The sequence below is a fragment of the Zonotrichia leucophrys genome, chromosome 4 (genome assembly GCF_028769735.1).
Source record: "Zonotrichia leucophrys gambelii isolate GWCS_2022_RI chromosome 4, RI_Zleu_2.0, whole genome shotgun sequence".
Taxonomy (NCBI): domain Eukaryota; kingdom Metazoa; phylum Chordata; class Aves; order Passeriformes; family Passerellidae; genus Zonotrichia; species Zonotrichia leucophrys.
The window spans coordinates 50,013,679-50,027,566 of NC_088173.1; the positions used below are offsets into that span (position 1 = coordinate 50,013,679).

Below are 13,888 nucleotides of genomic sequence, written 5' to 3' on the forward strand. Positions count from 1 at the left end.
TTCTTGCCAGAGTGACCACTATTTAAACAAAGCCATTTGTTCTTCCTCTCCTCATGATGCTATCTTATCACAGCCCAAGTGTTTTATATCAGCACACTGAAATGATGTGTAATGAGCAAGGATGTTCAAGATAAATTCTGAGAGTCACAAAGCAAATACTTCCTTTCTCTGTAAACAATATGACTGAACCCACTCCTTGAAGAAATCAAGCTATATTTATATTCACCCTCTTGAAATGCTACAGGCAGCCATAGAAGGATAAGTTTATAATAAATTGCTATATTTGGAAACCTTTGTTGCTAAGCATCTTCTAACATTCAGTACAGTTTATACCATTCATGTCCCTGCTACATAATTAACATTTCATATGTTTTGGTTTTTTTTTAAAAAAGAAGTACAGTGCTTATCTTCACCAATAAATTAAAACCATTATAGTTTTTTAGGTAATTAATAAAAGACCACGTGGCAAATTAAATAAAGGAGAAGCATCAAGATCTCAAGGTCATACAAACACTGATATTATATGCCAGAATATGGCAGTCTATCTTCTACACACTCCTCTGCTTGAGACAAAACAATTCAGAGGGCAGCTGTTCACACTAAAAAACAGTCTACTAAATAATTTAGGATACTGTAGACCTCTCCCAACCTGAAGAACACGACTTTCTCAGCTACACACATAAATCAGCCCTTTTCTTGTCAAGAATTCTGTGTGTGAATCCCTTGGATGGTACTCAAGTCCTCAGGAGTCTGCCAAGAGGAGCCCAGTGCAAGCTGATGCCCCCAGGATGGAATCTGCAGGTTTATCACATTTGGCTGTTATCTTCTATGGAAATCTCAAGGATCTTGCTAGGCAATAGAGAATCACAGCAAATCTTCATTTCTCCAGTGTAGCCATGACAGATATTGTAACCTGGACATGTAGATATCCTATAAAAATCAGCTTTATGGTTTCATTTTTGTGAGAGGCTAGAACTGTATCTTCAGTTTATCTTCTTTATAAAAATAAAACCACTCTTAGCTGATTATTAGAAGCATCTCCATATGAAGGTGTCATGAGTTTTGGTCACAACACCCTGTTTGGGAAAGTTCAGATCACACTGCACAGATTCTCCAAGTTTCTTGTCCTCTTTTCCTCTCCCTGCCCATCCCAGCACACATCACACCAGGATTCTGCACACACCATAGTCACAGGGGCCTAGAAACATCCAACACAAAATGGACATTACAGGCCCCCAAAACTTCTTCAAAATTCCCATGAAAATGCAGAGTTGCTGAACAGAACATGAAACTTGACTGTCTGACCCCAGCAGTACCACTAAGCAAATCCTGCACTGGAGAACAAACAACTTCTGCCAAAAAAAACAGTTGGAATATGTTTAATTCTACAATGCTTATTTACTTTCCATTAACAAATGATCTTCAGAATTATATAGAAGGCAAACATCAAAGCTTTTATAATGAAGTATCTTGAGAAACCTGACTAGAGATGCAAAAGCCCTGCAAATACCACATTTACCATGTTACTAATTACTGCTCTCTTGGTTTATATAAGCAGTATATACACAATATATGTGTTAAAAAAACAGAGTTGAAGCAGAAAGATAAGGAAAGATGAGTCCTCTGGAAAATGATCTAAACTTTGTATTAAGAATATAAACATATTTAGCTTGCAACCTTGCAGTCTTTCCAGCCCCAAACCTAAGGATATAAATGGGGTATGCAGGACTCCAGAGTCTCCCACAGACCACAAGAGAAATACAATCAGCAAGCAACAGTAATCCTGTGCCCAAAACTGAGCATGTAGTCCTGAGTTCTGAAATCCTTTTTCTAAGCTTGTTTCCACATTTCCCCTGTACTGAGATATACATCAAGTCTGAATGTAGCACAAATAACCTTAACATTTGTGAAAGAATTCTTAACTCAGATGTTGTCTCAATGCTAAGCATTTTAGAAATGTGCATTAGATGTCCTACCTGCATGTTTATACCACGTTTGATGATGTAATATATATATATATGAAATGTTATGTTCAATTCTAAGGCCTACATCCCCAAAAAAGTTATTGACAAACTGGAGGCAGTTCAGAGAAAAATCCACACAATTTCTCGGAAGGCAGGAAGGACTTATTTATGAGGAAAGATTAAAAGAGCTAAATATTTATAGTTTGGCTCAGTAATGAATGAGGAGGTAGGGGACATGAGAACAGCCTAGAGATATCTGAAGGGTGTAAACACTAAGGAGGGAGAGCAAACGTGTTATACAAGGATGTAAATAGAAATAATGGGATAAAACTAAACAAGGGAAGCTTAGGCTGAATATCAGAGAGCATTCCTGGACAGCAAGCTAGCTTGGCCCACAGCAGAGTTTCTGAAGTGAAGCAATAGGAGCCCATGCATCTTGGAACAACACAAAAAACTAGAAAAAACACTGGAAAATTTGCCATTTGAAGGAATCGTCCTCTGCTGAGGAGAAACAGTATATTATAAAAGTATTTGCTAAGCTTAACTCCAGTGAAAGCAGTAATGTTTTACAAGATGTTGAAAATGTAATATAAAAAACAGATAAAGAGCATACCTGGAAAAAAAAAAAAAAGAAAAAAATTCTCCAACTAAGAACATTCCTTAATGATGAGCAACCTAAATTCAGTTTATGTAACAGCTCGAGTGACTCATGCTTGTGCAATTTCTTGAGGAGGAAAACTTCCCGTGGGCTGCAAGGAGTTAAGGGCGCTGGTCTGTATTTCCCCAGCAGAGGTCACCCCACCGTAACAAATGCCAGGGCAATCCCACAGCACGGATTCCAACTCGAGGAAAGAAGTGCAACAGGAAGGAGACATCCTCCTCCCCTCGTTCCCACCTCTGGCTTTGGATGCAAAGCTCCTGGATAACACCATGGCCTGCAAGCAGTCACAGGTAAGATGCCTGAAGGGTTTTGTCTATGCAATGCTCGACCTGCACAACATTCCAGATTTATTTTCTAAGAGGTCCTCAAGAAGTGGGTAAATATCATCTATTTGCAGCTGGATTATGAAGCCATCTGCACATGCATAAGGAAAAGCCTCAGCTGGGTCATGTTTGGAATTGAAACCACAACACTTCTCACTGAGAACTTGAGATTACATTAGTTAAGTGTTTACTAGTTGAGCACTGAGACACAGGCAGACTGACAGGCTTCCAAAAACACAGGGGAAGGAAAAAAAAAGGGGAGTTTATCTTTTTAATTAACAAATATAAACAAGCAGGAAAAAATTATGTTTTCTAACTAAAAACAGCGCTTAAAACACAACTGAAGCCAAGAGGAAAGCACTAGAAAAGGAATAATGTCATAGATTTTTTCATAAAAACTCCACAAATTCCTATTTGAGAACTATCCCTTAAAAATTCTGGAAGCTGGCAAGCAAAGCCTTGGCTGTTCCAGGTGCCATCACCCTTAATGAAACATCTGTCATCTTCACAGTCAGTTCCGATGCAGGGATTATCCGCGCTCTGTGCCACTGCCAGAGGAAGCTGTCCCGGTGCCAAAGGAAATAAAAGTAACCAGCACATGCAGCAAACTTATTTGTGAACTACAAGGGAGCAAACACGTGTAAGCAGGGCTGGACAGCTGGATTTTGACTCAGCTGTTTTAAAGGGCTGCTCATGGGCAGATTTCAGTTCCAATGCTCAAACTGTGCAGATGCACTCTAGCAAAAACCAGGATCTGATAGAGCGTACTTGCAATATTTCATCCAGTGAAAACAGAAGTGAAGCATTCCCTGGAACATACTGAACCTTGGCATGGATAATTCTCCAGGGCTATGCCTGTTCCCAAGGCCAAGGGCCACGTTCCAGCCCCCAGCTCAGGGTGTGCTCTGCACCTCTCCAGCTCTGCTGCACAACCTGAGCCAGGTGCACCCAGCAGCCTCGCCCCTGACAGGAGCTCCTCCTCTGCAGGAAAATGGAATACAGGCACAAAATATGGGAGACACAGGAAACACCCCTGAGGCCCACTGCCTCCACAGCCTGGGAACAAGGACCTGCAGGGCAGAGTGACCTAGGGTTTTTGTGTGCAAGGGGCTGTCTAGAAAGTAGAAAAACTCTTAGGGATGTTAGTTAACTCCCAAAACCATTGCTTTACTGAGAGCAAGCTGTCTAAGATCCTAGAAATGGCATGGGCAATTCCCCAGGGTTATTGATCTTAACACACCATGTTAAAAGTTATTAATATTCAAAGAATTTTTCCCACCTGCCTGGGAAGAGCTTGGCTGTGTTTCCTTTGGCATAAGAATTAATAAACCTTCAGTGTTTCAAAAGCTATTAGCACAGACTGTGTCGAAGTGAGGGAGCGATCACCTTTGTTGATTTTCGCATCTGACTCCATTTATTCACTCAATCAATCACTTTTTATAACCGTGTTAATTAAGTTCATGCATATTGCAAAATCTGAGCTCCTGATAGGCTGTAGAGAAAACTTCAGCTCCTCCTTTTGTTTACAATACCTGAAGTTAGTTTACTGAAACCAAGATCAGTGTTCCCACCATAATATGGAAGGGTCTCAAAACCTTCATATCTATTCCCAGACTGGCCGTCTGTTCCCAGTAGCAGCCAAGGACAGAACGGTCTGAGAATCTTGTTGTTTATATAAAAGGTGGCTGAGAATTTAATTATTTACAGGATCAAGCCTGGGAGAGGCTGCTTTTTCCCTTAGCTGAATACCTTCATGGCCTCTTTCTTTAAGCCATGCTTAAACCAGGCTCTCCACAAGACTGTGGATTGGTTTTGCTTCAATAAAGAGACTAACAGTAAAATAATACCCCAAATAAACAAAGCCTTACCTGCTTCCTTGCACAAGGCTGCCAAGTCTGCACCCACGTAACCATGTGCACTATCAGCCAGATGTGCCAGCTGCTGTGCTGTGAGTGAATGGGGAACCTTCTTGAGGAGCTTCTGGAGTATGTCCAGGCGGTCCTGGGCATTGGGAATTCCAATTTCTATCTCCTTATCGAAGCGCCCCGGGCGGCGCAGCGCGGCATCCAGGGCGTGAGGGCGATTGGTGGCCCCAAGGACCAACAGCTGCCCCTCACTGCCTTCCTGAAGGCATCAAACAACACAAAGTATTACTTCTAAAATACAATTCAATGTCAAACAGATAATACAAGAGGCACTCCCACTTTAATCCCCAAGAATCTGCTTTCCTAAATCAGGAAATTAAGAACCAAGGAGAGAAAAAGAAGTGCTTAAGCTAAAATTCAGTGTTGGCACAAGAACAAAAAGGTATCAGCAGACCTTGAATAAACATAGTTGGGAAACAAATCAGCTCAGGTATCAAACCCAAGAGAGACAGGAGGTTATAAAGCTTCCTGTAAGTCCAGCAGGAAAAGCAAGGTCAAAAATCCTAACCAATTTCCTCAAGCTCTGCTTCTTCACTTCTACAGTGAGGCACCATCAGTTAGGAGGTCTCCTGTAATGTCATTCTCTTCTTGTGAATGAAGCACTCTTTCCAGGAAGAATATCCAGAAATATTTCTTTGCCACCAGAAAATATGTTCTGCCTGTGAACAATTCCAGGCCAGGCAACTCAAACTGCCATGCAGGAAAATAATGAGAAACTTGCAGATTACATAAACGGAAGAAATTCATTTTCATACTCTGGACAGAGTTCTTTCATCTTTCCTGCTAATAATAATCATAAAACAATAGATGAGAGATTGCCAGACTTTATGGGCTTAATCCATTATTTACTCAAGTCAATTAAATTTACTGTTTCTTTATTAGGCTTTTGTTTATGTCCTACATACTGCTCTGGCACTCTTGAAATAGCTGCTGTTGCCTTTAATCATGCAGCCGACACATCACCAGAAGTATTCTGATGACTTGGATTTCAGAGCAATTAAAAATACGTCGTTTAGTTCAATGATGGGCCATCACTGAAATTTCAGATTGATCTCCAAAACTACAAGAGGGGTAGAAGGCAAAGGAAAGGCAGTGAATGGAAGAAACCTACTTTCTTTTAAACTAACAGTCTTCAGGAGACATTCCTCTCCTACACCCTCTGCTCAGCATCCAAAAAACCATTAGATTATTCTACAAAGTCTCACCTAAGTCTGTTTCATTTCCCCACAAGTGATACATCTCAAATTGGCTCCACTGTAGAAGCAATATTATTTTGTTCAGTGAGTCCCCATGTACATTAATTGTCCCATTAGATTCAACTTACTGAGCCAATGCCATCCATTAATGTCAGCAGTGAAGCAACAACTCTCTTTTCCACTTCATTCTGAGCCCCTTCTCTCTTTGGACAGAGTGCATCCAGCTCATCTATAAATATAATTGAGGGGCGACTGAGGGGAAAAAAATAAAGGGAAAAATGTTAAGGTGCTCAGGAAGATCTAAAACACTAAGGCAGAGGAAAGCTGTTCATGGAAAACATCCAGTTCTACAAAAACTCAGAAAACTAAAATTAATGCTATATTAGACAATTAATACCTTCAGTATGCAATAATCTTTTGCTGATGTACAATGAGCACCAGTCACATGAAGTCTAAAGTCTGCCTTGGCCAGGCCTTACAAATATGGGCAAGACGCCACTCTGCTCCAGAGAAATGCTATATCCAGTACCAACACCAACTCATTTAGAGCTGGCCTCCAAAGATAAAAAACTAGAGGAAAATCTGGATCCTGGTGAAACTCAGGCTCATGCCTCCATCTGTTGAAACAAGCACACAATGCACTAACGACACAGCTTGAGCGATTTGGCACCATCCCTAACATCCCCTAAAAAGGGCAGTGTCCAAAAAGATTTAAGAGGCATTCTAAAATGTGACTGCTTTCCTCCTAGCTAAGCTCAACATAAACAAATTTCTTTTATTTTAAAAAGCACTGGATGAAAAAAAGTCACAATTCAAAGCTTCTTGGAAACATTTTTCTTTTAAGAACACTAAGGCTGGAACCGATACCAGGAATAAATTTCTCCAAAGGAACATACCAGAGAGAAGCCTCAGCGAATATCTGACGTAACCTCGACTCAGACTCCCCATAAAACCTGTGAGAATTAAAATATTTTAATAAAAATCTTGCAGTTTTTGTCTTTTCCAGGCAGCCTGGAGAATTACTGCTTGTGAGTTACAGAAAGCAGTAGCTCACACTTTCAAAGTCCTGAAGTCCAGGCAAATCTACAATTATCTTTGTTTCTACAAGGACCAGAAATTAAGGTGAAATTGGGCAAAGGTAAAGTTAGAATTATTACAGATAAAGAGAACTGCTTCTTTTCTGTGTTAGAAACAATTTTATCTATATTTTTTTACCTACAACCTACAAAAAATTTACCTACAGAAAACTACTTATCTGGAGACATAAGTCTGTGGAGTGTCACTTTGGTTGAAAACACATTTTAACAAGTTCATCTTCTAATTGCAGAAGTAACCTACAGGCAATTGCAGATGCAGTTTTAATCCCATCTTTTAATTCAGTCCATGCCTTACACAAATTTCCTGGCCAAGTCCAACGAACATCTTTTAATACAAGAAATGTAAGCCCCACTTGAAAGAATCCTTTCCCACTTGCTTCTGACTCTTTTGGGCGGGTAACCCACAGCAAATACTACATCTCTCCACAATGGATGGAGAGATGCCAGGGTATATTTTGGGCTATTATATTTACAGAATTAATGCAAACAAAGTGGGTGGACTTACTTGCTTATGATTTCAGGGCCGTTAATGACAGTAACGTGAGCGCCAACCTCGTTAGCGACGGCCTTGGCAATCATGGTCTTCCCAGTTCCTGGAGGGCCATAGAGCAGCACTCCCCGAGGAGGAGGGATCCCTTGGGACAGGCACATGCAGGCAAACAGAGTAGAGGAGTTACTGGTGATAAATGCCAGGCCCAGCCTGCACTTGCACACCTCACTGGCCCTGTTACTGCCAATAATAACTTGACCCCAGCATTAATTCATTCGACAGACATGTCATGATGATGAATTAGGCTTTCAGGGAAAAGGCTGCTCTTAAATGGGACATACATACACATTTTGTATTTTTAAAGTCCAAAAGATTCTGTTTAAAAAGCACCTATTTAAATCATTATTTTTTTCAGCAGATCATTACAGTCTTCCCTGTGTTTACTCAAGAAGATTACTCAGCTGAGTACCTAACGTCCATGAATACCCTTTAAGTTGTTCATGATTCTTACAGGGTCATATCAAATTTCCCACATCAGAAAACCACTTCTCTTCAACACTCCAAAAAAGTTCTAGAGATACTGTAAGGCTTGATGTAGGAATGTTTGCAAGATGGTGACAAACACACATTAAAAGGATGAATCTGCCTATTTAATGGCACATGTCAAGAGCCAAAGAGACAGAAACATAAGGGACTTTGGAAGAACAAGGTACTGCTGTGTATAGTTGAAGCTGGACAGAAAATACAGGCAAACTGCATGAAATACAACTGTGATCCCAGGCAGAGCCCATCAAAGAAAGTCTGAGACCAGCAAAGCCAAATTAAATGGGCACAAAAGCCAAAAACAAAAGTTGAAAAATTAGAAAGCAAAAAGCAGAGACATTTGACATTTGACAAAGGCCTGACCCCAGCACAAAAGACACTGGTGAAACACAACCAAAGAAACACCAGGTGGGACTGGGAACCAGACAAGGCAGGCCACATGCCCAAATCTTAGAAACTAATACACTGGCAAAGGGAAAAAATTAATCTGCCCTCTGACAAAGGATAAAAAATAAAAGCATCCCTACAGACAGGTTCCTTCACAGCAGCCCGTTAAAGCACGTGCTGCTCCCTCCTGTGGTGTTTCTGGCACTGGCAATACACGGGGCTGTGGAACCACAGGCTCACCTCAGCTCCAGCCTCACTGCCCAGGAGCAGACAAGGACTCCCAACGTTTGGATGGGGGCTAAAGGATTGTAACTGCTGAGAAAACATCATGTGATGAGTAGAGAATCTGCTCGAGCTTCAGGGATTAGGGATGAAGAACATTCATGCTGAAGCAAACCCTGTGGTGATGCTGGGGTTGGAGCAAACTGAGCTGGAGCACTCATGATGGAGATGCCTCACAGCACCCCAGTGGCACCTGAGGATCATGGCCAGGAAACAGCCACCTGTGTGCTATGGAAACTGTCCCCAGTGAAATCACCTCCCCTGTGTGTGGGGAAAGAGGGCATAGAGAGAAATAATGGGCCTCCAAGACAAGAGAGTAAATAAGTATTTATAGGTAAAAGAGCCCTGCCTCACAGCAATGCACACCTCAACAAGGTACACAGCCGTTTGTGATAAATACACAGCACAGTCACAAAAATGCTCCAAGTTTTTATATATATTACCTACAACTTTATATATGGCAACAGTAAATGTATCTGGTATTCCACCCTGTAATTCCATGCTGAACACATTGGCAGTTTGAGTAAAAGCCTCAAAAGACCTCCTTGAAATTTTACAGGAACGCACAGGAATAAAAAAAGTAGAAGAATTAATCTGAGTTCTCTTCCATTTAAAGGATATGAATAACTGAGTCTACCAACACAAAATCTTACAACAACACAAACAACTGCCCCTTTCAAGTGTCCAAGTACAGAAACTTTTCCTATTTGCTATAAATTCTGCTCATGCACGCCTGAATTTTGGTGCAGACATGCATTTCTTCCCTGCTCAACTGTTTCTCACACAGGCTAACCAGAACATCTCCATAGTATCCACACAATGTAATTATAAAGCAGTTTGACATCATTTGGACACACAAGTTTACCAGATCAGTTACATAAAATTCAGTGCATAATCCTGGAGTAATTAGTGTTTAAAAATAAAACAAAAAATTCACATTAAAGACAAAAGTTAATGAAGAAAGCCAACTCTCAGGCATCATACCATAGCTCTTGAACAGTTCAGGTTGCTTCAAGGGCAGTTCAACAGTTTCTCTAATAGTTCTGAGCTGGCTGCCTAAGCCTCCGATCATGTCATAGGTGACCCGGGACTGACACTCGCCATCCTCTGCTGCACTGGTCCTTGGCTCAATAAAGTTGATTTTAGTTCTTGAAGAAATGAAGTAAAAACAATCTGTATGGCTCACTGCTCCGATTCTGCCAGTGAGCGGGAGTCCCTCAGTGCTGCCCTCCCCAGGCAGCTGCAGATCCTGGGTGAGCTCTGCACCGTCCCCCCTGCTGGCTCTGTCTCCGTGCCCGGAGCCTGGAGCGCCGGGAGTGACTGGCGAGCCTGGATCCACGGCTTTGCTCGGGGTGCTCGTGGAGCCAACCTGGGGACTGTCACCAATGTCCATCCTGCCCAGCTGCAGGGACAAGTCTAAGGCACTGCTCTCCAAATCAGAGCTCTCAAGGTCTGGCTCATTGCAGTCACTGGGAACGGCGCTGCCCTGGGCAATCAGCTCTGCGCCGTCAGTCCCCCTCACTTTCATCGCCACCACGTTGCAAAGTTTGCCATAGTAAGTGAAAGCCAAGAGGTTTCCTGGCAGGACTATTTTCCCATCTGTGAGAAGGTTAAAGAAGAAAAGAAGACAAAGATGATGCTATTTCAATCTACTTTGGCAGCAATTAACACTCAAGGTATTCTTGCATCAAAAAAATTCTTTATCAGGAAGCTTAGAAAGTGCTATAAATTAACAAAACAAAAGGCAATTACGAGGTAATTTCAGGTTCTTTGAATGACCCTTTTGTGCACAAGCAGACTCTACATATGATACTGACAAATGTTTATCCAGTAATCTCCTACATCTAAACTCATGATCAATTTCACCTTTTAAAATTTCATATAAAGAGAGGATTTTGGAATTAGCATTGTAAGAAGCAAAAATTTTGTATTCACTACCTTCAATAACTTACCTTGCTTTTTTGCCTTCCTTATGTACACCTACCACCCAATGAAGAGCAACTTCACTTATTTACCACCAACACAAAAAAAAAATCACGGATTCAGAGATTGGAATTTCAAGTTAATGTTGTTATTCATGTGCAGCAGTGCACTCTTTTCCTCACAGTGCAAGTAAACTCTGGAGTGCACCCCAGCAGTATCAGCCTGCAGGCTGTCAATGGGTGTGAACACTCCTGACTTGAGGCAAGTATTGGACAGGAGAAATGGAGCCACAGCTAATGCAAATTAGATATCTGCAGCATGGCACAATCAGTCAGCCCAAGACAGATCCCTGAACAAAGTGTGAACAAAGTAACTTTCCCCTATTCTGCCACAAGCCCTTGAGTGAGAACATTAAAGGAAAATCCTTGCTCTTGTATCCAGAACTACAAAAATTGAACAGTCGAAAGAGAAGCAGTAAAACTCATACCAAGGTTTCTCAGCAGACAAACAGACATTTCCTCAGCATTAACAGTTCCATCTTTGTCCCTGTGGTAGGAAGGGAAAAAATTGGTTTTCCAAGCACTTAAAACCAAAACCACAGTCCACAGCACTTCACAGTCCCCATATCATATGGACTATAACCCTGAAGGTATCAGACACACAGTAACAAAAGAAGTGTACCTATTTAACCTAGCTTTGCCAAACAAAACATTGTAATTAACAAAATCCTAAATTGCACTTATTATTTCTTAGGATCTCCAATAGGCAATGCAGGCATCTTAATCATTGCTACAGGTACTGAATTGAGAAAAATTTAGATCAGGCAGGTCTCTTTTAGCAGATACACACACACAACTTTTACTGACTAAAGCAATGCCTTGAGCACTTGCACACCCACTACCAAAACACTCCAAGATTTCCCACAAAGCATTTGCTAGTCGTTTAATTAGCTGACTCAGAGCTAAGACTCACTTCACCCCCAATTTGCAGACGGAACTCCCCAATTTCTGCGAGCACTCACAGCCCTGCGGGCTGAAAAGCAGCGGCACCAAGGGCACCGACAGCAGCCGCTGCTGCTGCAACTCCAAGTGCGAACAACGGGGGGAGCCCCAAGCCCGCCTGAAAGCCGCTGCTCGATTTGAGCCGTCAAGAAAGCAGCTTGATGGAAAACAGGTGTATAAAGTTCATTTAGAGGACACCTCTTAATAGATCAGAGCCTTTCCTGATGAGTAAACACGTAGTTAACTATACGGTGTTGGGGTCTGATTCTTTTAAGTGGAGGAAAAGCTAAATGATGCATATGAGCACTACCCAGAGGTGTTTAATTTGCAGAGAATGAACTACACCTGTAAAGCATCTAGAAACCTAGGAATTACTTAAGCAATGGGACTTCAATGTATTCTTTTAGTAATTTATGTTCTTGCTTCTTACATGAAACTATGGCTCTCTGGACATCAGGAATTTCTTCATGGAAAAAAAAAACCTGCAAATGACTGCCTGGGAACTGGGATGTTTATTTACATCACAGTTACACTTTCAAAAGTAACTGTAAAGTAATTGTATTTAGGAAATAACTGTCATCAGACTCTACAACAATCCAAATGCCAGCTCTGTGAAATGATAAGAGAATGACAACATTTTCAAGGGATCTGGTTGAATAAAAACCTCAGTAAGTTTATAACAGGTTCCATACCTCAACTTTACATCGACCTCCTCTGCCTGGATGACTGCACCAGTCACAGGCTGCACAGTGAGGGCATCACCTGGATTTACTTTCAGGTTCTTCTGAGTAGTTTCAGCCAGCCCAATTTTCCCCCCTGGGAAGCCTGCAGTGGGCCAAGCAGTACAGACCTAGGAAGAGTTTTCAAAGCAAACACCTGTTAATTAAGGTCTTGCCCTGCTCATTTCCAGCCAAGGTTAATATGAAGGATTAGGTTAAAACCTGGTTCCAATGAGCAAGACACAAGGGGCACTGAGCTCTTAAGATTTGATCTAAGACACTTTCAAAATTAATAGGGTTATATTTTGCCTACAGATGTGATAAAAAATTCCACAAGGTCTCTCTACACATTCTGGAGATGACTCAAAAGCATACACTACGCTGATTAGAAAAAGCCATGCATCAGTGAAAAGAAATTAGCAAATAATTGTACACTTTATTTGCAAGTAAAACAGATCTGTGTCTAAAACAGATGTAATATATAGCCCATTTACTCATACATGACCTATAAATTTATAGGAAAAAAAATCAGCTGCACGGATTTTTGCCAACACAGAGAATACAGATGCAACTACAGTGCAGAAAACATGGAAGAGCACATTCACCATCTTTCTCAACACATGATCCATGCTTGTTCCATTGAATACAACAGGAACAGGCTAACAGCATGGGAAAAGCACTTATAGGGTCAAGAAAGGGCCTCACCTCCTGCCGCCCATCAGCGGAGGTGAGCAGGGCCGGCCTCCCTATGCAAAGATCCGCAGACTTCATGCTGCTCAGCGACAGCTGCGCCAGCGCTCTGCGCAGCATCTTCGGGACTTTGTCATCTCCTAAAGTTTTCGGGAGGAAAAAAACCCAGTTTTTTCTGTCCTTCCCCTCAGTAGCGCCGGCGTTTCCCGCGCTCCCCGGGCAGCACAGCCTCGCCAGCCCTCACGGCGGCCGCTCTGAGGGGAGCGCGCGGCCCCCCGTGAGGCGGTGCCGCCGGCGGGGCTGCGAACACGGGCAGCCCCACGCTGCCGCCCCTTCCACCGCGATTTCGCTACCGCCGGCACCCTTCCGCGGGGATAAAGGTAGGATTCATGGGGGCCTGGAGTGGGAGATCCCCCGCTCCTGCGTTCCTGAGCCGGCGGGAAAGTGGCTGGGCAGGGACTCAGATTCAAACGAGGCGCCCTCAGCGCGCCGGGCTGAGGCAGCGGGGCCGGGGCTGCCCATGCCCGCCTCCCTCACGCCGTACCTGCCTCCACGGCGTCGGCGACACGCAGCACCAGCGGCCCGCCCGCGGCAGCTCCGAGGTGAGCATCCCGTGGGGAGCCGCTGCCTGCGGCCAGGCGCCCCTTGCTCTTCCTTCTGGAAGAGGAGGCGGACATGCTGCCGGCG

General features: G+C 42.7%; 1 protein-coding gene across 1 annotated transcript in view; it reads right to left on the bottom strand.

Annotated features, from left to right (window-relative positions):
* Nucleotides 1-13,888, bottom strand: part of AFG2A (AFG2 AAA ATPase homolog A) — a 162,760-nt gene that overhangs the window by 148,796 nt on the left and 76 nt on the right. Inside the window, 9 exon segments of the mRNA XM_064711589.1 lie at nucleotides 4,817-5,072; nucleotides 6,198-6,321; nucleotides 6,966-7,022; nucleotides 7,672-7,801; nucleotides 9,853-10,467; nucleotides 11,279-11,337; nucleotides 12,485-12,642; nucleotides 13,217-13,341; nucleotides 13,746-13,886. Coding sequence (XP_064567659.1) covers nucleotides 4,817-5,072; nucleotides 6,198-6,321; nucleotides 6,966-7,022; nucleotides 7,672-7,801; nucleotides 9,853-10,467; nucleotides 11,279-11,337; nucleotides 12,485-12,642; nucleotides 13,217-13,341; nucleotides 13,746-13,886 — 1,665 coding nt within the window.